Here is a 27,829-nt window from a genome sequence, read left to right as displayed (position 1 = left end):
GTGCCATGTGTGCTGGTATGAAGGCATCTAATAAAACCTCCTGATTTGCTAAATTAAGAAATAGAAGCCCAAATAGGTTAAATGACTTTTCCAAGGTAACACAAGTAGTAAGCACCAGATTCAACTTCTGAATTCAGATTCCCTGACTTCAAACCTGGTAAGCTTTTTTACATTGCTGCTTCCCTGAAATCAGGCTTCTTCTTATATAACTCTACTAAACCGCATTCCTCATGGTAGCTCCTAATTTTCAGAACCAACAACCTTTTCTCCATATTTTTCCTCAGCTACTCTAAAACATCTGGCATTATTGTTGACCCCCTCATTCTCCTCTTCATTATACTGGTTTTCTTCCTACCTCTCTACCATTTTCCATGGTTCCTCTTCTTTGCCCTCCTCCAACAACAAAAATCTTCCAAGGTTTAGTCTTCAACCTTTGTTCTTGTCTCCCTCTGATCTCTCAGTCAGTCTAATGCTCTATCATAGCTATATCAATGGCCCTCAAATCTCTGACTCCAAGAATATCATCTCTTCCAGATACCAGTCTAGCATTTCTACCTGTCCACTAACCTTTTGCTCTTGACTATCTTGCTGTTTCCTCAAAGCAAATCTAACAACTTCCTTTAAATTTCTGGCTTCCACTCTCAACTTTGCTTTATTTTTTTTAATTACTTCCCTATCTCTCCCTGGCACCATCATCCTCCTAGTTACAGTAAAGATCTGAGAGGTTTTTATTTTTATCTCTCCTCTTTGACCCCACCTCCTACATTTAATCAGGTACCAAGTCCCATGAAAGTCCCATCAACTCTGCTTTAAATCTAGTCCTTTCTTTCCATTTCTACTACTACTAAAATCTAGTTCCTTATAACCATATACGTAGAATATAAGCATACTTAAGTATACTTATATATATTTAAGCAATATCTTAAATGTCTTATGTATCTCTAGCTCCCTACCTCCCATTCCAACCAATTCTTTGTTTTAGTCTCCCTGTAATTCCTTTTTTTATATCATTTTTTTTGCATAAAAATGTTCAATGGTTGCCCACAGAATAAAGTTCAATTTCCCCTGTCAGCGATCACATGTCTTCCACTACCTAGCTCTGAAATAGCTCTCTAGTATCTTCTGTTTCTTTCCTCAAGAACCCTCAACTTTGGCCTGATAGGTTCACTCACTAACCTCCCAATTTCATCTTGTATATTCCCAAATCTGCCCTTTCTTTAAGTCATTTTCCTTACTTGTAATTAGGGTTGTACTTAAGTTAGATCTAGTAACATCTTTAAATTTTCAGGGTGAGCATAGACAAAAGTTACAAATCAGACTTTGATTTATTTTTGCTAGTTATCTGGACTTATGGTGTTAATAATGCATTTAAACTTAGAAGTTTATTGTGGGTACCTTCTTTTTCTCCTAAGAGCTGTTCATTACATACTTTAACAGCATACTCATGCTTGCAATACTCTCTGTTCTTACTTTTTATCTGTTTCAATTCTATTTGTCCTTCAAGATCCAATTCAGGTTCTATAACAGGGCATCTTAATGTGGGGTCCACGAACTTGAGTTTTTCAAAAATATTTTTATAATTTTTGCAATACAATTGCTTTCCTATGTAATCCTGTGTATTTCATTTTATGAATTAAAAAACATCACTTTGGGAAGGGATCCATGAGTGTCACTAGACCGTAAGTGGGGTCCATGACACACACAAAGAGGTTAAGAGCCTTTGTTCTATCTCCTCTAGGAAATCTCCCTTGAACACCACAGGCCACAATATTCTAGTATTCCTCTGAACTCCACTGCTAGAGACGTTGTTGTTGTTGTTGTTGCTGTTATAGGTTGCTGTGTTTGTGATATCACAGGTGTAAGATAATCCCAATCTCTCCCTCCATCAATAACAAAGGCTACAGATAATAATGGTAGCTAGTACTTACTTACATATTGCTTTAAGGTTTGAGAAGTACTTTACATGCTACCTCATTTGATAAGATTCATAGCTTTTAGTCACTAAATTTGCCATTTATTATCCAATGCCTTAGGTTATATTCCCTAATGAATATATTGTCTCCCTAACTACATTGGGAGCTTCTTGAGATCAGATGCTGTCATAATCTGTTATATGCCTGAAAACAGCCAGCATGGTGCCTTGAGCTTTGTAGTAGTTCAATTCTTGTTGGTTTACTGGTGAAACATAGCACATTATACTGAAATGGGAGCAGAAAAGAAGAGAAAGTAAGAGCTAGATCATATTGACAATTCCTGTTCTTTGGACAAGCCAATAACCAGTAAAGATTTATATAAAGTCAGTGTCTCACAAATTTCCTGGTGCCAAATATATGTGAATATATATCACCACTGTCAAATTTGTATTTCCTTGGCAGACAATTTTTTTTTTTTAGTAGCATAACCCCATCCTGAGTCATGGCAATAAGCTGGATTCTGCAGGACAAAAGATAAGCTTTTTAACATTGCTAAATGTGCGTTGGCCCAATTATAACATCATGTAGTCAACCTTAAGTGCACTATCATTGGGGGCAGGCATTTCAGTTGTATAAAGAGGACATGATCTATATTGTGTTTAATTTCCAATAAGGCCAGGTCAAAGCCATCCTGAACAACAAAGCTGCAAGCAATCTGACTGAGAGGACACATTGCTTTGAATTTATTAGAAGAATTATCCAGTTCAATTTAATTCTTAAAGAAGCTGGAGGCTGAAGTGATTTAATGTCTGAGTTCTGGGCTCAAGAATATTTTGGTGGAGTGTTTTTCCATTCCTTAAATAGAGGTTTGATTAATTTTATCTCTTCTACACAGGGTGAAGTTTTTCCAGTTAGGCAGGCATGTAAATTACAATTATAATGGAGGAAAAAAAACTGCATACAACATAACCATGATTAATTAAATGCATTTTATTTGCATAAAGCATAGGTGTACTTCAGGAGCCCAATAAATAATGGCAAAGGAACAAAAGTCTCATATATTTTAAAGAATCATTCACCAATCCAAGTAATTCTTTTGGGTAACATGATCAATAGTCAAATGAATCTCAAGGCTTACTGAACTATATTAGACCTTTAAAATTTGGCTCATTTCAAATATTCCTCCCCACAGAAACATTACTAGGAAATCTGGAACTTGGAACAAGTTCAACCTCACAAGAGCTATACTTTTCCACCCTCAGAACAATGATGAAATGTTTTCCTTAAAACAACTACTATTTTTGTGTCATGGGGTAAAAGCAGTTCACATTTAGACTTTGTTCTCATCCTGGCTCCTCCACAACTGGTTGTAGGGCTTTAGGGAAAAGCGGGAACCTCTCTGAGATTCAATTGCTTATTTGTAAAATCGATGGAGAGATGACTTTCATAGGGTTATGAGACACAAATAAGATAATGGGTTATGAAAGTACTATGAAAACTGAAGAGCCTTTTAAAGATATGAGCTAGGATTATTTATTATTTTTGACTACACAAATAAATATATACTTCAGTGAGATAGCCAAGGTAAAAATCTAAGTAGAGATCTAAGGGCAGAGAAATAAATTCTCAACTGACACAAAAGTATGAACGAGGAAAAAGAAAGTAGACATCATCAGTGCCATGCTTGCTTTTTCTCCCCTCAGTGCTTTTGTTCCTAATAGGTTAGCTAGCTGTCTCACCTCTTTTTTGATAATCCCAGCATCCTTTACTTGCTTTGAAATCCAGATCAAGTTTCATTTGCACAAAATTTCCCTAACTAATCCCACCTCACTGATTATTCCTCTCTTGCATACACTTTCAGCACTAGTATGTACAATGCTTTCTTTGTTGCCTCATCATACATGATTTGTGATTATCTCCTACTTTGTTCATACACATTTTGTCTCCCCAACTAGAGTGTAATTTACTGAGTTTCACTATCACCCCATAGTGTCAAGCAGTGTTAGGCACAAAGGAATGCACAAAACCAATAAAATTAGTCAACTGAGAGAAATCATGTTGTTTTTCAAAAATCATTAAAATTAGTAAACCATATATATTTATATCAACTGTGACAACAAGGTATGTAAATTTCATGGTCAATCAAAAAACTAGAGAGTCATTATGATGTAGTAGTTCAGAGTGCTGGACTTGGAGTCAGGAATACCTGAGTTCAATTTTTTCATCTTACATTTGCATGTGACATTTAATTACGTCATTTCACCTGTATGTTTTGTAAAATCTTTAAAATAAGAGGTTTGGCCTACATGGTGTCCGAGGTCTCTTCCATCTATAAATCCATGATTGTATAAACTAGAGTTCATTCTTTTCAAAAAGGGGCACAAATACTAAAATAGAACATTTTGGTGCTATAATGAGCTATATGGGTATATCTCTTATGTAGGGTATATCTATTATAATTTTAATCTTTAGCTTTAGTGTTAGATTTTAGTGTTAAAAGGGACCTCAGAAGCCAAATATCCAATCACTTAATTTTGTAAATGAAGAAAATGAGATCTAGGAATGTTAAATGATTTATTTGCTCAACTTCAAACAGGTAATATGTGTGAGGTGAACTTTGAATCCAGGTCCTCTGACACTAGACCCAATGACCTCTCCAGTCTTCTACACTTTTTACATGGTTCTCCCCCATGTCCATGATGGCACTGTAAAGACACTACTGTGACAAGGAAAACAACTTTTAATTTTGAAATTAAACTGAGAATATGAGGAAGAAAATAGGGAAAGAGATAAATCCTGGAGGAAATTTGACTTTTACAGAAAAACTATTAAATAATTTCTAGAAAGCAGATGTAAGCCTCTCCTACTCATCAAAAAAAAAATATGTTCCCATGAAATAGCAAGGTGTATCTCTTAGAAGGACTGGATTTAGTTTTGAGAATGAAAAAGTTAGCCTAAGAAAGAAAGATAGCACTGGAAAAATTGAAATATCAAAAAAAGGACACAACAAATATTCTTAAATTTACGAGTTAAGAAGCCTTTCAGAAGCAGCAAGGCATAATGCTGTAAGATAAGAGACAGAAATTGGAAAAGTAAATAGTACAAGATTTAAACTGGGAGACGTTAATGAGAGCAAAACAAAATCTAAACTTTAGTGAAGTGAATGAGAACTACTCCTTAGAAAATGAGTTCATTAGCGATAACATCCTTACATGACACATGTCACCTCCCTCACAGGGCCACAATTTCATTTTTAACTGTGCTTTTGAACTTCAAGAAGGATGTGGTATGTGTGTATGAATGTTAAATAGGGTTAGCATTTTTTCCTCTTATCTCCCTTTTCCACTACCATCTGTCTACCCTTAGCATATGGGTATTTTAAAAGTCAATATTTAAGCAGTAAATTCTGCATATACAAAAGTAAAGGAAAAAATGCTGTACAAATATTAGTACAACTCCTGATGCTAAAAATAGTAAATCTGGTATAGACAAAGTGAAATAAAAAAATCAGAGAATTTCAGAGTTAGGAAAGACATCAGAGACCATCTAGTTCAAGTCATATCTAAAGAATTCTCTCTCAAAATACTGGTCAAGTGGTCACTGAAGCTTTTCTTGAAGGCCTCAAGTGAATCAAACCCATGACTTCCTAAGACAGTCCACTACACTTTTGGATAGCTTTAATTTTTAGGAAGATTTTCCTTACATCAATACAGCAAACATTTATTAAACTTCTATGATGCTCCTTATACTTTGTTAGGACATAGGAATAGAATTCAAAAGTGGAAGTCTCTGTACTCCAAGAACTAACAGGGAGATACAATAGGTTAACTAAAAAGAAAGTACAAGGTCTTCACAAAACAAGCACATGGGATGGGAAAGGAGTCATTAAAAAACTGGTGATTAAGGAAAGAACTCTTGAAGGAGGTGGCACTTGAGTGTGGCCTTGAAGGGAGCTAGATGTTCATAGAGGTCAGGAGGCAGGAGACAGCATCACTACAACTTATACTTGTTGACCTTAGTTACGACTTGTGGGCAATGCAGGCCAGTCAAATCCTTCCTTTACCTCTCAAAAAAAATGTTTTTGAAGATGACTATCGTGTCCTTCTTCCTCTCAAGTCTCTTCTCCAAGGCTAAACATTTCTGGCCTTCTTGAACTATACTCCACTCCATGAATTCTAAAATCCATTGACATAAGCCTACTTTTTAAAGTCCATTAGACAAAACACTCCATCTCTTGGCTTTATGGCTTTGTACTGGCTATCATATTGGAATATTCTGCCTCCTCACCTCCATCTCTTAAGTTTCTGATGACTCAGCTCAAACATGAACTGAAAATAAAGGAGGAGGCCCTTCTGCAGGAGGTCCTCCTTGGTCCCTTCATCCAGTCATCATCCCTTTTCAATTATTTTCTTCTATCTATCTATCTATCTATCTATCTATCTATCTATCTATCTGTCTGTCTGTCTGTCTGTCTGTCTGTCTGTCTGTCTATCTATCTGTCTGTCTGTCTGTCTATTATGTGAAGCTAGATATTTACATGTATCTGCCGTATTAGAATATACACCACTTGTAAGTGCTGTGTTGTTGTTGTTTTGCTTTTTAATATTATTAGGTTTTCTTTTATGGTTGTTGTTTACTTTCTTTGTAGCCTCAGTACTTAGCACATTGCCCCATCCAGAGTTAATGCTTAATTAATGCTTCAAAAACCACTAATTGACTAAATATCTTCCTAATTCCTTCAGTAGATATTCCCATGGCATGAACTGAAAACCTTTCACAATCCTAATAGTCCTGCAAAGTACTAGCCATACGAACCTGTCCTTGGTTTATAAATTTTCTGGTTATATAACAAAGAGTAGACCTGAAAGCAAAGACAGGTAGGCAAATGCCTGTATGTTATGACATGAAGGAGGCCAAGAAGGCCCTTCTGCTCTGAATTCACTACCCCAGTTATCATGGTCCATCAGTCAAGAAGCATGTATAAGTAACATGCCAAGTAGGTACAAGAGGATATGAGTATATACAAAATGATGCAAAATAAATACAAGGACCTTTCGTGGGAAAGATGCTAGTAGCTGGGGAATCAGAAAAGGCCTGATGTAGGAGATAGCATTTGACCTGCTTTAAAGGAAGAGGGATATTTAAAAGGCAGAGCACATTCTGAGCATGAGGGAAGACCTGTGCAGAGAAGTAAGGACCAGACATGGAAGGCCAATGTGGCTGAGTGCATGAAGCGGGGAGTAATATAAAATAAGCCTGGAAAGGTAGGTTGAAATCAAGTTTTAAAGGACTTTATATCATACAGAGAAGTTTGTATTTGATCCAAAAGGATAAAATATGGAGCCTAAAATTTCACCATTAGAGGTTTATTCCTTTGAGTTCCATCCTCTTCTAAAGTTTAAATATCCATGGCAGATGTAACTAATTCACTATTAAGTCTGTAAAGTCTTACAAGGAATTCACAGAATCTGGGCAGAATCTTGAGCAGCACTAAAGCACTGAGTACCTGGGGGAAAGGGAAAAAAGGAGTGACAAAGACAAACTCAAAGACTATTTTATCATTTCGCCTGGGGAAATATCACTTCCTTTAATCATTACCCAAGGAAAGTAATACATGGCAGGTTCAAAAGTGTACAGTTAGTGTCCAACTGAAACAAATTATAATATTTTATTCCAACTCTGGGCATGTGACAAAGACCTTTAAGGAAACTTTTAATGTCTTTCTAGTCCACAATGATGTCTTCCTGCCCTAAAATCATAGTACTCGTATACACTATTCATTTATCAACTGATCATATATTATACTGGCACATGGGATTGCCATGGGATGACATATTTATTGTTGTCTCATGTTGTTACTGAACTTTTCATGTGTTTGTCTATCCCTCATCTAACCAATTAAATTGCCCACAAGGCAAGGGCAATATTTATACTTTTTAATATCCCCACATAGCACCAAGTACAAAGTCTTGTACATAGTATGTACTCAATAAATATTTGATTGATTAATTTAAATTTCTTAATCAGAGCCCCAACTATTTAAATATTTGGCATTTTGAATCAATTTACAAGTGCCAGGCATTAATTAATGATGATGATGATGAGAGCAACTAATTATCTACCTCTTGTTTAACATATCTGAATATTATTTTAACCTATATTTGACTTTGGAAATATGGCTATGTAAATATTAGAGCTCTGAATTTTGGGAGTAAATTCTGACAGATTTTCACCAGTTTGATGGTACAGAAAGACAATGCCATTGCCTAAGATCAACAGAATGTACCCTGTTTTGGCTTGGTCAGAAGTCAGTCACTTTATTTTATTCAGCAAACAGTTTTTAGATTTCACTATGTGAAAGGTACCATATTAGGTGATACATGTGCTAGAATATTCCAGATAATTTTGGACTCTTACTTTAGACCCTGATTTTATTTTTCTTACATTTTTCATTTCCATGTGTCATCAAGCTCCATTTGCAAGTACCACTTTATCTACATTTTCAAAATGTCTTTGGCTTTAAGTCCAAAAATTGCTCTGTTATTAACCTAAGTCATCCAGAAATTTCTTGTTCTATATTGCATCCATCTGTAAAGAGAACTACCTTTAGTTTTTTAAAATAATATCAAATTTCATGAAAGGTTTTATGATCTACAAGCAGGGATAGGCTAATTATGTGTCAGAAGTAGGATTCTTGCATTGGAGGATGGGAAGAGAGGAACTCGAAGAGTTAGGGGTAGGATCAGTTAGTCTCTAAGTCTATGCTTTATGTAGATTTTGCAGACTGGACTTTGAGTCCATTCATACCTACTGCATTGTTGTTCATTAATTAACAAAGTTAATTTATAATTGTTTAACAATTAAACCAATTATGTAAATTAGAGTAACTTTAAGTTAAATTTAAAGAAATTTATTGTTAATTGTGACTTATTTTACTCACATCACCTCTTTTACAAACTACTTTGCTGAGTTTGATCACATCAATTCTCTGTACCTGTTTCCCTATCTATAAAATGAGAGTGTTGGCCCAGATAATCATTTATGTCCTTCCAAGTTCTAACATTCTATGATTTCCTTCCCCTTTTTTTTTTTTCCTAAGGATGAAATTTTTTAAGTAGGCCCACGTGTATAGTTCTTCATCATTCTGTTCCCATTTTTATCTCTATCAGAACTTAATTCCAAACTTCATGACACTTTAGCTCATTCGATTACATTTTAACCACATGCCTTTCAATGATGCTTGGCCAAGCTCTCATTACTTGTACCAAATGAATCATTTCCCTTTCACATTCCAGATTCTAATGGGTCTTTTCTTTTTCTATGTTTAATTCAGCATGAAGTATACTACGAATATATACTTATATGTTATATATAAAATCTATTTTGTTATTTTATGACACCTATGATTTCATTAGTATTGGGGATGGGTAAGGAAATTCTCTCAGATACAGTTTAACAACCATTCCAACTTCCAGTCTTATATGCAATGAAAGGTTAAGAGATTTGCAGGAATACAGGCCTTCTAATTCCCCAGAGCTAACTTTCTTAATACTGTCAGCCTGCCTCTCTAAATATTTACCAAATATCTCAAAAATTGCAGTAAAGAGCTAAGTGATTTTATAGTTTTGTTTTGAGGTTTCTGTAGGAGAACTTAGTTTGGGTTTTTTTAAGCATTTGTTCCTCTTGCTATCCATTTGCTTTATTTCTCTGGAGAATCAATCTTTGTGCAACTAATGATGCCTGGTGAGAGTGTGTTATTTCCAAAACGATTCACTTACTGAAGATGTGGTGACTTTCTAAGCTAAAAATATTCCAATCCCCGAACTGCAACTATCATTCTGAAGAACCATCTAATAGGCAATGACCACTTTTTACTCCATTACACAGCCCGTCGTGATTACTTGGTACTAGAGTCTGATGAATCAAATGGCTGATAAAAATCATTAATGTCAAATACTTAACAAGTAGTTGCCAAAAACACATTATTACTATTTAGAAGCTGCTATAACAGAAAATGGTAATTTCTTAGACTATAATAATAATTTTGCTTAACTTGACAGTAATCACAGTAATTGATGTCTGATGACAGGCTCCTGTAATACTTACATTTTCCGTGATAATCACATTAACATAGGATTTTTGTATTATTTTAGGACCCCCAAAATATACCTTCCTTAAGAAAAAATTAGCATAACCTCAGAAGATGAGAGAAACAGTATAACCAGGAAAGAAAAAAAATTAGGATGCATGAATTCAACAAATACAGGTCAAAGTAAGCAGAAAGGAGGAAAAAGATGATTAACCAAACCATTCAGGCAGTTAGGTATGGATAGAGCACTGGAACGTGGAGTCAGAAAGACCTGAGTTCAAATCCGACCTCAGACACTTACTAGCTATGTGCCTCTGGGCAAGTTACTTAACCCCGTTTACCTCAGTTTCTTCATCTATAAAATGAGCTGGAGAAGGAAATGGCAAATCACTCCAGTGTCTTGGCTAAGAAACCCCCAATAGGGTCACAAAGAGTTGGACATAACTGAAAAAGGACACAATAACAACAAAGGAGCTTATTGGGGGTGGGGGGGGCATGACTTTATTATATGAGGAGTCGGAGAATATAAATAATTTACTCCAGTGGCAGGGAGCCTAGGGAAGATGGTAGTGACCAAATGATTAAAACCAGAGAGTAGTATTATAACCCAATGCATTGTCCCAGCTGATTTAGGAGAAAATAGGTATATACCTACAGTAAGTATACAAATACCAGCTATCTATACCAGCATACCAAGTTATTAGGAAACATCTAAAAAAAAAAAACAATTTGTTGAGTACAGAGTAGTGGAAAGCTGAAGCAATAAATTAGAGCTTGCCTTGACCTGCCCATATACCTCATTTACCTTGTCATATGGTAGTGGGGAAGGGGAAAGAGGGAAGGAGGAAAGGACAGAAGAAAAAGATGAGGAGGAAGAAAAGGAGGGGGAGAGGAGAGGAGGAGCAGGAGAAGAAGGGGTAAGATGCAGTTGCTTTTGTTTTTGGTTTTTGTTTTTTAAGGGAGGGATGCTGGAGCTTGAGGAAGAAACATAAGGACCTGTAAATCTGGAAGTGATAATTGTGAAAATGTTATATTTGGAGTTAGAAGACCTGGGGTCAATTCCCAGCATCAAGATTTATAGTTGTTTGACTTTGGGTAAGAACTAACCTCTGTTAAGCCTCAGTTTCCTCATCCCTAAAACACTTGCATTACTTCTCACAAGGCTGTCATGAGGAAATCCCTCGTCCATCTCTGAGAGGCTGGCATTAGAAAAGCCCCTTGTAAATTATTATTATCCTTATAAGGGAAAGGGAAAGGGAAAAAGCCCTTTGTAAATTATTACTATCCTTGTAAAGCAAAGGGCCTTTGTCATGGTAAAACTAGGCTGGGAATAGGAGAGAGAGACACTAAAGATACTGGTTACCAGCAAGGGGTCTGATGAGGTTGTAAATAATACCCAAGTTAAATATAGGATATGAACCCAAGTATTCTGGGCTCCAAGGTCATATCTTTATATTCAATATGCCATGCCATCAGACCTGCTTATGATACATACTAGTTATATGATCATGGATAAGTCACTTAACCTCTCAGGACATTAAATACTTCTAAGACTGTAACTTGCTCAAAGTTACACAGCCAGTTATTTCTGGGTGTGGTGCTAAGTATCTGAGCCCGGATTCGATCCCCAGGTCATCCCAACACTGGGCCAGTGCTCTTACTCGCTGAGCCACCTGGCTGCCCCTAAGCAATTGGGGTTAAGTAACTTGCTCAAGGTTACACGGCCAGGTGTTTCTGGGTGGCCTTTCTGAAGTCACACTGGTGCTCAGGTAGATGACTATCTTCCAGGTGAGAGATCAGTCTATTAAGGAGGTCTCTGGCAAGAGTCTTGCTAGCAATGACTAAGAGAGATCTCCCTCCCCCTACCCCCCAAGCCCCATGCTGTGATTGTCACAGGACAATCTATTTCCATTTCCTTTATAGAAAGGGATAATGGAAGCTTCCTTGATCTCCTGGGAGATAACCTCCTCTAGCCATATAACCCAGATTTCAATCAGCTTTTGTATGAGCAGTGGAGCAGCTAGAATACAATCAGCACCAGGTGGTTTGCCACATAAGGAGAGCCTAATGGTATTCAACACCTCTTCTTCAGTTGAGGAATAGACTTCAAACCTGAAATATATGATCAGTGGATTCAGCATTGGTTGATGATGGTCTGTTGAAAACACTATGGAAATGTTCTTCATATTTCTCCAGGATTATGTCCTTATCACTAATCAATGTGGCTCCATTAGTGCTGAGCAGTTGAGATGCACCATAAGTCTTTGGCCATAAATAACCTTCAAGGAAGCCCTAAATTATTACTATCAGTGTAAAAGTGAATTTCATCTTCCTTCTTAACTGAGCTAAGAATCATGCATCTCCTTGAGTTTCACTTGTGCTTTACTTTTGATGGAGGTAAACGCTGCCTTCTAGAGAAGGACAATACCCTGCTGGTAATCCCTGTAGAGTTCTCAGCAGCATTTCGTTTAGTCAAGAGATGGAGTGTCCACTTTGTGAAACAGTAAGGAATGCAGTGTCAGTTGACTAAAAACTACACTGCAGGAGGTCAGGGATAAGAAGACTGGAAATGGAGGGCAGTGCTAAGTTATGAAGAGCTTTGGACACCAAAGGATTTTGTATTTAATCTTGTAGGACAGAGGTGATGTTGTCAGACCTATGTTTCAGGAAAATCACTTTCGTGGCTGAATGGAGAATGGATTGGAGTGGGAAAAGACAAGACAATAGTCTTGTCTAGACATTTACTAGCTGTGTGAGCCTAGGCAATTCACTTAACTCTGTCCCAGTTTTCTCATCTGTAAAATAAGGTGGAGAAGGAAATGGCAAACCACTCCAATACCTATGCCAAGAAAACCCCAAACAGGGTCCCACAAAGAGTCAGACATGACTGAAAAATGAATTGAAAACAGCAGATATAATGGTAAACTATAATTATCATTTCTATTAAGATTTCCTCATTTTGAAATGCAAATTAAAACAACTCTGAGGTACCACCTCATACCTATCAGATTGGCTAATATGACAGAAAAGAAAAATAACAAATGTTGGAGAAGATGTGGGAAAATTGGAACACCAATGTATTGTTGGTGGAGTTGTGAAATGATGCAATCATTCTGGAGAGCAATTTGGAACTATGCCCAAAGGGCTCTAAAACTGTACATATCCTTTGATACAGCAAGACCACTATAGGTCTATATCCAAAAGAGACTTTTTTTAAAAAGGGGAGAGGGGAAGGGAAGGATGCATATGTACAAAAATATTTATATTGGCTCCTTTTGTGGTGGCCAAAAATTGAAAATTGAGTAGATGATGCCCATCAATTAAAGAATGGATGAACAAACTGTGGTATATGAATGTAATGGAATATTATTGTTCTATAAGAAATGATGAGCAACAAGATTTCAGAAAAAAAACTGGAAAGACTTACATGAACTTCTAAGTCAAGTGCGCAGAACCAGGAAAACATTGTATACAGTAACAGCAACATCAGGCAATGATCACCTATGATAGATTTAGGTATTCTCAACAACATAATGATCCAAGACTAAGTCCAAGGGACTCGTGATGGAAAATGCTAACCACATCTAGAGAAAGAACTATAGAGTTTGAATACAGAGTGAAGCATATTATTTTCTATCTTTTTGTTTTTTTATTTTCCCTTTTGTTTTGGCTCTTCTTTCACAACAAGACTAATGTGAAAATATGTTTAACATGATTGTACATGTATAACTACTATTAAATTGCTTACTGTCTTGGGGAGGGGGGAGAGAAGGGAGAAAGGAAGAAAAATTTGGAACTCAATCGTACATAAATGAATGCTGAAAACTATCTTTACATGTAATTGGAAAAAAATAAAAATACTATTAAGAAAAAAAATTTCCTTAGTTTACAGCTTAAAAGATGATGAAAACATTGAGTTTTACTGTGTAGAAGAGCTCAGTTAAGTCATTTCTGCCCTCAAGATATCTCTCAATTAGTCCCTTTCTTTCCATTCACCATCCTACTTCAGGCTCTCTTCATTTCTTGTCTGGGCTATAGCAATAACCTCCTAATTTGCCTATCTGGCTCAAGCTTCCCTCTATCTCAACCCATCCTCCACTCAGTCACCAAAATGATTTTCCTAAAGTACAGGACTAACCATGTCAATCCCACACAACCCCCCAACAATAAATTCCAATGGCGCCCTATTCCTTTTAGGATCAACTAAAAGTCGTTTGTACGGCACATAAAGCACAAAATCTGGCCCTTTCTTACCTTTCCAGTCTTCTTACAATTGCCTCCTATGACTCAACGATTCTAGTCTACCTGCAGTTCCTTTATTCTACACTCTATCTCCCACCTCCATGTCTTTGTACACACAGTCCCCCATGCTGGGAATTCTCTTTATCCTTACCTCTACCTCTTAGCTTCCTTCAAAATGCAGCTTAAATTCCACCTTCTACAGGAGGCATTCCCACAACCCCCAAAGCCAGTGCCTTTTTCCACTGAGATTACCTCCCAACTACACTATATTATCTTTATGTAGCTAATTATTTACAAATTGTTTCTCCCATTAGAATGTAAGCCAAAGGACAAAAGTTTGGGGGTTTCTTTATTTCTTTCTTTGTACACCTATTATATACCTTTTATGTCTATTGCCTCCTGGTACATTTGTTGTTCAGTCATTCTTCAATCACGTCCGACTCTTTGTAACCCCATTTGGCTTTTTCTTGGAAGAGATAGTAGACTGGTTTGCCAATTCCTTTTCCAGCTCATTTTAGAGAGAAGAAAACAGGCGAACAGGGTTAAGTGACTTGCCCAGGGTCACATAGGTACTAAGTGTGAGAGAGCAAGAGTTTGAACTCAGAAAGATGAGTCTTCCTGACTTCAGGCCTGGCACTCTATCCACTGCACTGCCTAGCTATCCTTCCTGGTTCATAGTAAGCAAGCACTTAATGCTCTTTGGCTAACTGACTGAAATGCTGTGTGGGTTGTGTAGGTATATATGACATCACACGCAATCACCATCTTCAGCAGAGTTGGCACAACCCATGGCTAGTTTTTAATGGCTGATGGCTCCATTAAATATCATTTTTTTAAAAAAAAAGCCATGGGATACTGAGAGCTACAAAGTTTCTAGTATACTGAATCTGCTATAAAGGGCAATAAGTCTTTCTAAATGGTACTTCTTAACCTGTCAATCCTCTATACTAAGAGGATTATTTTTATATAGTGTGCATCATTTAGTAAATGACTAACATAGCGCTGTTTAACTGAAGAGAATTTTCACAAACCAAGGTGCCCTTAAAATAATTTTTCTGCAAAGGCATGTCGGAAAAAAGTCCATTCACATAAATATATATACCTTCCCACCCCAAAGGTGGACATAAAAACAGGATACTGAGAAGATGGAGAAGTGGCACGAGGTCAGAGAGTTCAGGCTGAGAGTCAGGAACACATGGATTCAAGCCCTATCCCAATACATCCTAATCATCACCATCTTCACTAATATGATAACTCATTTGCATATGAGGCATTAAGGTTAGACAAATACTTAACCTGCATTATTTCATTTGATTCTCAAACACTATAGACAAGTGCTATTGTCATTTCCATGTTACAGATGAAGAAACGGAGGCTGAAAGAGGTTAAGCGGTAAAGGGTTAAGGGTCAAAGTCAAAGAGCTAGTAAGTGTCCCGAGGTAGGAGTCTTTCTGACAAGGAAGTCCAGTGCTCTCTGCCCCACTGCTTTACATACCAGCTGACTGACCATGGGCAAAGCACCTAACCTCTCAGTCTCCCTGGCAACTCTCTAAGAGGATAAGAATGTGAAAGAATTAGTTCCTTGACAATAGAGATTATGCCATTTTTCTCTTTATGTATCCAGAACCTTGAAGAGTACTGGATACGCAGTAAGCATTTAATAAATTCTTTTTTTGAATAAATGAAGTGACACCCTGTTGATATGCATCATTAGAGGGGAGCTGCTGACACTGATGAACTAACTCACAGGAACAGACCAGAAAAAAAACAAAACACAAAACAAAACAAAAATAACTAAATAGCTGTAAGTGTCCCATGTACCATGTAATTTATAATGCCTATAACCAAAATAATATATTTATTGCAATCAATAACAAACTAATGAAAATATGGGCCTCTTAGATATTTATTTAGAAAACTAAAAACATTCATTGATTTTCATTTTAAAATAACTTCAAAAGAAAATTACTTTCATATCACAAAACGCAAAAAAAATCAAATATGACATTTTTGTTTGCCAGTGAAAAAGTTTCTTACATTTGCATATTTTAAAAGGAAAATTTCAAAACTAAATGCATGGCAGCATTCTCAGTCTTGCCAGCAAATATGTTTCAGACAGTAGCCACAGTCTGACAAGCTGTGACTATTTTTAACAAATAGGTGCTTTCTCTTGCTTCGGACCCTGCTCACATAAATGATTTAGGTCAAAAAAAAAATTTACCCCTAGGAATGTAAGAAGCAGTGCCCCAAATTGTTTTAAAGCAAATCCCTATTATATAAACTATTCTAATTTGCAATGATTCTACAGACAATTTTCAATGTATTCTGCCTTCAGTACACACCTGGAAAAATGTCGACTGTTTTTTTACACTATAAAAGGATCTGGCCTTTTATCAATTGGGTACACAGCTGGAGACATAATAAAGTCTTGGCTGTATGCTTTTCTTGGTAAATGTCCCATGTTCTATAAATTATCTTTCCTTAGGGGATAAAAGAAACTTGAATTTACTCCATGCTGCAGTGCATAGAAAAGAAGGAGGAGGAGATGAATATATTTTCTAATTAAAACCTAATATCTGGCATTAAGGGAAAAAGGACTCCGTGATTACTGTAGATAGGTATATAAGGAGTTACTCAAGTTTGTAAAACTTAGGGTAATCAGTCTGCATTGAAATTGCTTGGCTCCAAGATAAAATGTTTTCTGTACTAGATTGGGGTTGGGGGGAGAGAACCATTGAGCTCTTATTCCCTATCTTATTTCTTAGATATCTCATCTCCTTCTATCCTTGTTTCATACAGAATATGTCTCATATAGAATGCTCAGAGGAAAATATAACTCTCCAAAGCCAACTACAGAATTATAATTCCTGCTATCAACATCAAATAGCTGCATGGAGGGAAGGAGAAGTACTTTGCACAGTACTTTTCACTTTTTATTACCATGTTGTTTCCAAAATACATAGAAACCTTTGTAATTTTTTTTCAGATATGTTACATTTATATATACCAAGAGGTAGCATGACATATATAGGGCTATACAATAACAATAATTATTTATTATCGTTATTATTAGCATTATTTACCTACTATAAGGTTTGAAGTATTTTTAATATACTATTTTATCTGAATTATTTCACATCTCATGATGTAGTTGATATTTTATCACTGTGGCTCTATGAATTAATTAATGTAGGCATTATTTTCCCCATTTTACAGATGAGGAAAGTAAGGCTAATTCCATTATATAACTTGCCCATGACCACAAAGTCAGTAAGTGCTGAAGGTCAAATTCAAACGCAAGGTTTCCTGACTCCTATCTACTACCCATGTTGCCTTTCAACGTGGCATAATGGCTATAGTGCTAGACTCGGGAGTCAAGAAGACTGGAGTTCAAATCTGACGTCTTGAATCAGCTGAGTGACCACAGATAAGTCTAGAAATCTTTTTCAGCTCCATTTTATAGATGAGCATGATAATACCTATAATATCTACCTTACAGGGTTTCTATAAGGCTCAAATAGGCTAATACAAATAAATATAAATGTCAATTATTAATGAATTTGTTTGAACCTGAACTATCAATCTGGCAATCAATCAACAAGCATTTTTTTAAGCACCTACTAAGAACCAGACACTATGCAAGTTTCTAGGAATACAAAACGAGAATGGAATAGTCTCTGCTCTCCAGGTACTTCCATTCTACTAGGATGGGGTGGGGAAACTGTGGCCTCAAGGCCACAGGTGGCCCTCCAGGTCCTCAAGTGCACTCCTTTGACTGAATCCAAACTTCACAAAACAAATCCTCTTTAATAAAAGGATTTGTGCTATAAAACTTGGAATCAGTCAAAAGAACCTAGAAAGCCACTTACGGCCTCAAGGCCGCAGGTTCCCCACTCCTGTACTAGAAGAAACAGCATGTACTCATATAAGCAAGCACAAAATATAAAGTAATTTCATAGGATAAGAAGATTCAATTCCAGAAATGTGAAAGATACCACTCTGGGTTTTCAGAATAAAAGAAAAAATATGAACCAAGTTAGTTAAAACAGGATAAGTAAATTTCTGATTTAAAAAAAAATTTACCTTGTCTGTATCCACTTTTCCTTTGATAAATTCTAGCTTCCAGAACTGCAAAGCTTGCTCCAGTGTTAAGCCAATTCCCTTCAGGAAAAGACCATATTGCATTCGGCCACCATGCCGAAGATGATGATGTTCTCGCAAAGCTTTATGCAACTGACGCATACAAAGTGGGAATGATTTCATTGCAAGCTGAAAGGAAAATAATTTGTGGCTATGAGGCAGATTCACTATTTCACTCATAATATTTACCTAGAGGAATTATAAATTCATTCTACTTGGAAAAACCAAGAATTAAAGAGATGCACTGAAGAATCACTATGATGACAAAGATAGATTAGATAGATAGGTGTAGATAGATAGAGATATAAATATGGATTCTAATCACAGCCCATAGTTAAAGTAAAAAACATATATTGTACTAGAGTCAAAGACAATGTACATAATAATGTAGGCCAGTCCCACATCTGGAGCCAAAAAGACTACCAAATTTTCTGAAGCACTGTCACTCTAAGTCATCCTTGCCCTAGTCTCAAAACTCGAATCTATTCCTTTTAAATGGAGAATACAGAATTGAACAAAAACACAAGGATGGCATTTTTCCTGCAAATTAAAAAAAAATGCCTCCTTGTTTGAGCATAAAACATATAAACAGTCAGAGCAGCTGTCAATAAAATTAATAAGGATTCAGCTCGATTCCCTTACTTTAAAGGGTTATCTTTTCCTTTCAAAAAGCAACTAGAGATGAAGGCTCAAATCATTCACCCAGCAATACATAACAGGCACAGACCTGAGAAAGGTGTGAGATTGATGAATTAGTTGTTTCAGAAGATTAAGGGATGGACAAGCTAGAACAAGTTTCAACTAACTTGTGTGAGATTGATGATCAATTCTATTCCTATTTCTGGGAATCTTAAAAGTAAGCACTTTATTACAGCATTTTAAGGGCAACAGGTTGGATGTGAAATCTGGTTCATTTCTACAAGCATTCATAATTTTTTCTTATGTGGTTCACCTCATTATAATAAGATTTAACTTCCTTATCACTTAAAACAGTATATTTTTAATTAGTATATGTGACAGGGTAAGTCCCAGTATATTTCTTTATTAATTAATCACTCTATTATTGAGATTCTTTCTAGCTCTTTTTCCTTTCTTTTTTGGGTGGTAAGGGTAGGAATTAGGGAATAATTCAAGGTTGATGAATGGACTGCTGCCTAGGAATAGCAGATATCCTGGAAGATTCTTAACAAACTTATTCATTCTACCAGGAAACCTTGCTTCCTCAGGTATGAGGTGGACTGAGTTTCTGAGGTCCCTTCCAGCTCTCTATCTATAAGAAATAGTCTGTGTCTATAGAACTATGCAGTAGTTTGATGAGAACGTATTCTCCATTACTATAGTGGAATTCCAAGGATACATGTCTATGATTATGGAAATTTTAATTTCCTCTTATCCAAATGTATGAAATCTTTGTTTCATAAATAGTATTTATGAAAATAAATTTACCAGCCATATCTTAAGGAAATTTCACTTGAGGAAGACTGTTTAAATTGCTCTTTTTAATTTTTTTGGTTCAGATCTGTGATTTCATTAGTTTAAGAGACTCTTCCTAAGGAAACTTCTTCTACCAATGCAGATCAACAACTGTTTGGCAATGTATACTCTTATTCAGGCACTCAGAGTTAAAGGGACATACACAGCGTCACAAAGAGGTGTGTCAAAGAGTGGGACTTGAAGCAGGAGTCTTCCTAACTCTAAAACTAGATCTCTGCTCCTCCATCTCATATGATTAAATTCTGATTGAAAATAGTTTTTTTCCTTCACTCTAAGGGAAAAAAGACTACTAGGCATAAGAAATTTAATCATCTTGAACACTTTCAGAAAAAGCTTTTCTTTCTGATAAATTACTCTAAATATGTTCTTATAAAAACTAATCCTTTTGGGGCAGGCAGGTGGGCGCAGTGCCGGCCCAGCATCAGGAGACCTGGGATCAGTTCCGGCCTCAGATACTTGGCACCCTGTAGCAGCAAGCACCCCAAGCGCGTCCTCAGGGTTTGCTGCCCATACAGGTTCTAGGATCTGCTTTGTTAAAGGAAAGCAACTCAAAATGGGTTAAACAAGCTTACTTTAATCAGTCAAACATATATCGTTTACCTTGTTCAGGGGAAAAAGGTCAGCACCCCAAACTTCAAAATATACAGACAGAATTATCAAGACATTAACAGATCAAGTAGACAGCTTTCCAAACTGTCCAACCATTACATCCATACCCAGTCAACATCTGGGTTTCCACATCTGGGTTTTTCAAAGCCAGGGGACTCTCAACAATGGCTTCCCAGAATTCAGATCAAATCACAGAACACTTCTCAAAGTGAGTCCCAAAACAAAGCTACACATCAGGGCTTATATAGCCTTCTCCTGGCTCAGAGAATGTAACAACCTTATTGACCCACTGGCCAATCAAAAAGTACCTACTGAAAAACAAGCCTCCCTCCCCAGGCTTCTGGTGCACTTTAGCCTAGGGGCAGGGAAGATCTTCCAAATTTGCATTCCCATTACACACCCACACAAAATAACTGGCCATGTAACCTTGAGCAAGTTACTTAACCCCAATTGCTTTAAAAAAAAAAAAAAACTAATCCTTTTGTTTAAGAATGCCTGAATATTTTCCATATTTCCAGAATTTAGAACAGTGCCTAGCACATGGTAGACACTTAGCAAATGCTTATTGATTGATTTACATGAAAAATAATTCAGATCCTAAAAGACATGGTACTCACAGAATCAAGTTGATCCAGTGAAATTTTTCCCAGATTTCCTTGTGCACTGTAATCTTGACCAACATAGGAATGACTAGAGTAAAAGAACACACATGAAAATATCAAGATTTTTATCTATACTATGTAGGTTGCTTCAACTGAAAATTTTAAATTCTGTAAGGGTTAAATTCAAAATTATATGATATTTTACATAGAAACTTCAGCATTAATAATGGTAATTAATTCACAAACCTATAAACAGCACATACTTTTTAACATAGTGCTATCATTACTAAGTTTATAGGGCAGCTAGGTGTCACAGTGAATAGAGCACCAGTCCTGGAGTCAGGAGGATCTGAGTTCAAATATGACCTCAGATATATAACACTTATTGGCCGTGTGATCTTGGGCAAGTCACTTAATCCCAATTGCCTTGACCTCCCCCCAAAAAGCAAATAAAAGGGGGGACCCCAAATATACAAAAATGTTCATAATGCAATTTTTCTTACTGAAAATCACAAGAAATAAAGTAGTCACCCATCAGCTGGGAATGGCTGAACAAACCGGATTATAAAAAATACAAAATGGTTGGATTGAGAAAAATCTAGGAAAAGTGTATCAACTGATACAGAGTGTAAAGTGAGAATCAAAACAATTCATGGGCTAATTGCAACACTATTAAGGACAAAAACTTTGAAAAAACTTAAGAATTCTAATGAAAGCAATGGGACCAATCCTGACTCCAGAAGACTAATGATAAAAAGTAGTTCCTACTTCTTGGTAGAGAGGTGACAAACAACAGGTACAGAATGAATCACATATTTTCAGAGATAGCATATGTGTGAATATGCTTTGCCTCACTATACTCATGAATTCATTTATTTGTTTATTTATTTATTTATGAGCAGCTAAGTGGTGCAATAGATAGAGTATCAGGCCTGATGTCAGGAAGACTCATCTTTCATTCTTTTTTTTCTTTTTGGAGGGCTACTGGGGTTAAGTGACTTGCCCAAAGTCACACAGCTAGGAAGTGTGTAAACTGTCTGAGGCTGGATTTGAACTCAGGTTCTCCTGACACCAGGGCCAGTGCTCAATTCACTGTGCCACCTAGCTGCCCCTCATCTTTCAAAGTACCATTTACCTTAGTGTCTCAATTATAGTTTCATTTACTAGCAAGGGTCATCAAAAATGGCAGGTAATTACCACACCTAAATGAAGGTCCTTGATCTCTGCCTGTGGCACAGAAGAATCAAATCAAAAACCTTAATAGGTGATACTTTTCTTAAGCAGCATGGAACAACTCCAGACTATCACAAATAATCTCCAAAGACAAAAAACAAGGCAGACAATTAGAAATTAATATTATATTATTTTAATTGTTCTTTTTACAGTTTTTTTTTTTAATTTTTACAGTTGATTTAAAGGAGAATCAAGTATTATCTTTGTTTTACAAATGAATAAACTGAGTTGAAAAGAAAAACAACTTGTCCAAAGTTACAGAGTCATACCTTCTCCCAGAACTTTTAATGTTTCACATGTTACCCATCGCTGTCAAATAAAATAAAATAACTTGAAAGGGGAAAAAATCTTAAAGAAATACCTTTCCTAAATGTGCTATATGACAGGAAATCTACATGTAAAGCATAGGTATACAGTAAGAGGAAAAGCTACATGACCTCAAGTCAGTAATGGACTAATCTTAAAAAGGTACACTGTAACTGGACAAAAAGTAAATTACTTAAGAAACCATCAAGTAATATTCCTACTACCCTTAGGATAGGTTTCATGCTTTTTACTTTCTCTTTAGGAATTCACAATCTTTTAAAAAATTAGAATAGAACTACAGAGAAAAGCAATGAAAAAATGTAGAAATTAGTACCATATAAAATGTAAAATTACAAACAGGTAACAAAAAACGGTTTAAATTTCTATATTTCTTTTATTAAGAAAAATGTGAAGAAATACTATCTACTTTTTATATTTTAACTCAAAAATAGAAAATGGAGTTTAGACAGTTAAATTACATGTCAAAGAACAACTGTCTCGCAAAGAAGTGATCTGTCAGCATTCTGGTGGGTTTTCATTTTTTAATAAGGTCACAGGGTCCCAGCGAAGGATATAGGACTATCACCACCCTAATCCTGAACTCAGTGCTTCTCTTCACATAATTTAGGATCACATTAGCTTCTCTGTCTGCAGTTTGGCACTGATGATTCATAATGGTTTTTGCCATCTCCACTACCCATCTTTTTCATACAAACTAATATCTTAACCATACCTCCTATTCCTTGTACCAATGAAACCGATTTTTTTAAACCCAAGTGTAAGACTTTACATTTATACATATTAAATTTCATCTTCTGACTCTGCCCAACATCGTAACTTGAGTATGTATTACTAGAAGAGGTGTCTGAACTCTGCCTTTGCTCCTGTATGACCTTGGAACATTTCACTCTCTCACTTTAGGTTCCCTTATTTGTAAAATGAAGGTACTGAACTAGCTCTCAAAACTCTAAATCATATGAGCTCATAATCTCTGGACCTCCCTCCAAGTCCTAAAATTCCATTATATTACTAAACACATATTTTACAAGAGGAAATCTATCTACTAAAACAAGGATGATAAAGGCTTGCATTCACAAACAACATCTACAAATCAATCAGGATAACTTAAGGCTATCAATTCTTGAAAATATTTAAAACACACAAAGCAGGAGGCTGGGAGGCAGAAGATCTGAATACAAATCCTAACTCCAGTCACTCAGCAGCTGACCTTGGATAAATCATTTAAACCCCAAGAGCAAAAGAGTCTTTATCTATAAAATTGGAAAATGCCTGAACTAGATAATCCCTAAGCTCCATACTTCCTCTAATATTCTATGATTACCCATATCTACCAGTAAAAATAAGGTACATTTTCTCATAACTCTGAGATGTTCAAAGAGCAGGAAATGAAGAAATGCAGAAGAAAGGGAACAAACGGGACCATCACAAAAGGATAGCAAGCTTTCAAATAAGTTCCCATCAGCCAATGAAATTGGACATTTGGCTTTTACCCGGCAGTGCCAAGGGAAGTTGCTAAAAGAGATTCATAACCATTATCTAGAAAAACAGAGACACTTTTCTAGCAAACCTTGGTGTCTGCTTTATATCATGTTACCTCCAAATGAATGCAGCTGCCGGGCTAATAAGCTGTCAAAATACGTTCTTATTAAAATATCTTCACAATAAAATTATAGATCTACTCAATGAATGAAAGTATGCAAATTTTTGGTTGTCATTGAGAAACCTGCTAATGTTAGTTTTATAGAAGCATACTATCAAGGATCCTTTTCTGCAGAAAATGCAATTCTTAATTACTTCATGATGTATCTATTAGCTCAAACAAGTCCAATTAAAAAACACCTGTCAATTATAACTTGGGGTGAGGGGGAGGAGAGACTATTCATTTCCACTTAAATTGCCTCTATGCCAGAAATATAAAGAACTCTTATTTTTCTAAGTGGGATATATGACCTGATGTGAATGCATGGGGCCCTTCATATCCTATTCACTACCAAAATGTAAAGCTAGATTTGCCACCACCGCTATTATTTAAAATATAGAAAGTTCATTTTTAACAGAAAGAAAAACTATTGAAGTGCTACTAATAGCATTAAAGTAAACTAGTACTGGAAAACTCTCATATTCAGTTTCCTGATGAGAAGAATTTGAAAACCAAAATTTTAGAGTCAACTTTCATTTTACTCAATACCTTACCACAGTTGTGAAGGGAATACCTTACAGTGCCTCAGTTTCTTTTCCACAGAAATTGGTATTGATAGTTACTAATCTGAAATATCTCCAACCTTAACTAATCTTTTTTTCCCCATTCAGGAATTCTCAGATGAAAGGCAGTAAAAGTGTGAAAAGTTGGATGATTTGCAGAAGTCACCAAAATAATAGAGCTGTGGTTCAATGAGCATTCAATTACATTACAGTACTAGCAAAAGATACTAAGCTGTAAAATGACACAGCATATTTCTTACAGAAATGAAACAATTACTGTGCTATACAGACAAATAAACATGTTCACTACTCAGACAGGACTACATAAATGTATAAAAAACAAGAAGAATCCTATTCTAAAGAATAGCATTACAGGGGTGGCCAGGTAGCACAGTGAGTAAGAGCACCACCTCCAGTGTCAGAACAATCTGGAGATAGAATCCCGGGCTCAGACACTTAGCACCCACCCAGAAACACCTGGCCATGTAACCTTGAGCAAGTTACTTAACCCCAATTGCTTAGGGGCGGCCAGGTGGCTCAGCGAGTAAGAGCACCGGCTCCAGTGTCAGGATGACCTGGATCAAATCCGGCCTCGGATACTCAGCACCACACACAGAAATAACTGGTCGTGTAACCTTGAGCAAGTTACTTAACCCCGATTGCTTAATAAAAAAAAAAAAAAGAAAAAAGAGAATAGCATTACAACAAGAATATTTCCAAGTCCCAGTAGATGACCCATAGTAATGGGTTTTTGCTCATCTAGGTTATATAAAATTCTAGTAAAGAAAGATGCCTTTGTCAGGTAGTTTCTTTTTGATCATTAAAGCAATAAATTTCTAGTGAGCCTCTACTAAGTGCAAGACACTCTAAGAAGAAAAGAAGTCATGACGTTTCCTCAAAGGAACTTAAAAACTAAATAGGAAAGGTGATAAGGCATGCACACAAATAACATTATACCCTATATTCCTTGAGGGAAAGGACATTGCCTTATTTATAGTTCTATCTCCCCATAGCATAAGACATAGTAGGTACCTAATAGATATTTGTTTAAGAAATAGTATAAATTTGAATATGAACAAATATCACTAGAAAGAGAGAGAGAGGACTATGGGAGTTTGGGTTAAGGGTGGGAAGTTGGGATTGTTCACTTCTGGTTAAAGAGAACAAAGACAGGTATGATTTTGAAAGGTCAACAATGAGGTGAAAGAAGACATTCTAAGGTGAGAAAATAGCAAGAACAAAGATAAAGATAGTAAAGCTCTCTAAGCTTGAGCCCACTTTCCCCTGGAATCTGTATTATACTAGTGAGAAAGTGTGCCAAAGAAACTGGTGAGGGTGGTATCTAGAAAAAGATCCCTACAGGCTGCATACTGAACTTAAAGAACACAAATTATCACTATCTAAGTTGTACTGTATTTTCTTTATTTGGTTAAAAAATTTACCAATCCCACTTTAATCTGGTTCAGTACTTGGGAGTTTTGCTGGCCAAAAGTTTGACACCTCTGATGTACAGGACAGACTGGAAGAACTAAAAAGAGGAAGCATTAGAGTGTCTTAGCAGCAGAGATAAGAGTTGTTCTTCTTAAACCCCAGAGAAAGAATTGCTTGTGTGGGTGGGTGGATTAGCCTCTATCTTCTCCCCATCCCAGAACCTAATGAACTTTACAAGGCTGGAGAATTTGGACTTCTTTTCAGTATCTTAACAACATCCGTGGCAGTTAGCAGAAGTGTCTGCACATTAGGAACTGAAGACAAATAAAACACACTGATGAAAAAGTGATTTCCAGACTCCACAAAGATCCAAGGAAGAAGCTATACATACCTTTCCTAAGGAGAACTTCATGAAAGGATAAAAAGAATTTCAAGGAGCTCAGCACTATCCCTTTGTAAAATGTGCTCTCTAAGCTCATCCTCTTTCTCCTGGAAGCTGTATGTCCTAGAGAGGGAGTGTACCAGAGACTTTTGGGGGAAGAGATTTTTATACCAACTGTTCTTACTATAATCACCTCAGTAAATAACCCTTCTTAAAGCTAATTAAGTCAGTCTGACCAATTGACATCAAATTATAATTAATAGGGAAAAGACAGTGGCATGAGCTCATGAGTTATAACATTAAGAATATATTACAGTGCTAGCAAAAGATACTAAGCTTATCTCATGAGTTATAACATTAAGAATAACATTAAGAACCCCTATGGGTTCCCAAGAATTATGAGGGGAGGTGCAGCAGACACTTTCTGGGGACCCAACCTGCCAGTTCATATGAGGATTGAGAAAGTAGCTCCAGAGCCTATGCCATGATTTTAAAATCTCAGGGTTTACAGAAGATAGAATTGCTTTGTTTTTATTTTAATTATTAGTTATATTTTATAGGGAAGAGAATGATGGGAAAGAACAGTTAAAATGGCTAGAGCCTGAGAAATGCAAATTAAAGCAACACTGAAGGTCCATATCATACCTATCAGATTGTCTAAGTCAACAAAAAAAGAAAGAAAAATGACAAACACTGGAAGAGCTATGGAAAAAAAAACTATTAATACACTACTGATGGAGCTGTCATCTGGTCTAGTCATCCTGGGAAGTAATTTGGAATTATACCCAAAAAACATATGCACATTCATTGACCCAGTAATACTATTACTAAGTATACTCCTCAAAGAGATCAAAGAAAGAGGAAAATATTCTGTACATACAAAAATATTTATATCAGCTCTTTTGTGGTGGCAAAATTGAAGGAGTGCCCATAAATGCTAAATTGGCTGAACAAGTCATGATATATGAATGTGATAGAATACTTTTATACTATAAGAAGTGATGGTGGGAATGGTTTCAGAGAAACCTGGGAAGATTTTTAGGAACTGATTCAAAGCGAATTGAGCAGAACCAGGAAAATCAATTACCCACTTCCTGAAATAGATGAGATAAGACTCACAGCACAGACTGAAACATATTCTTTTTTTTTGGACATGGTCAGTGTGG

General features: G+C 36.2%; 1 protein-coding gene across 3 annotated transcripts in view; it reads right to left on the bottom strand.

Annotated features, from left to right (window-relative positions):
* The window catches only part of PRIM2 (DNA primase subunit 2), a 357,586-nt gene that overhangs the window by 98,847 nt on the left and 230,910 nt on the right, over window positions 1–27,829 (bottom strand). For all 3 annotated transcript variants that reach the window (XM_069070685.1, XM_069070686.1, XM_069070687.1), the window contains exons 9-10: window positions 21,104–21,176; window positions 18,327–18,512 (exon numbers count right to left, since the gene is read on the bottom strand). In XM_069070685.1, the coding sequence (XP_068926786.1) occupies window positions 18,327–18,512; window positions 21,104–21,176 (259 nt within the window). The remainder of the gene's footprint in view (window positions 1–18,326; window positions 18,513–21,103; window positions 21,177–27,829) is intronic.

Source organism: Petaurus breviceps, unplaced genomic scaffold (assembly GCF_028583685.1).
Source record: "Petaurus breviceps papuanus isolate PSGF00001 unplaced genomic scaffold, PetGlider_PUasm1.0 90822, whole genome shotgun sequence".
NCBI classification, from domain to species: Eukaryota; Metazoa; Chordata; class Mammalia; order Diprotodontia; family Petauridae; genus Petaurus; species Petaurus breviceps.
This window is presented reverse-complemented; position numbering and strand designations above follow the sequence as displayed.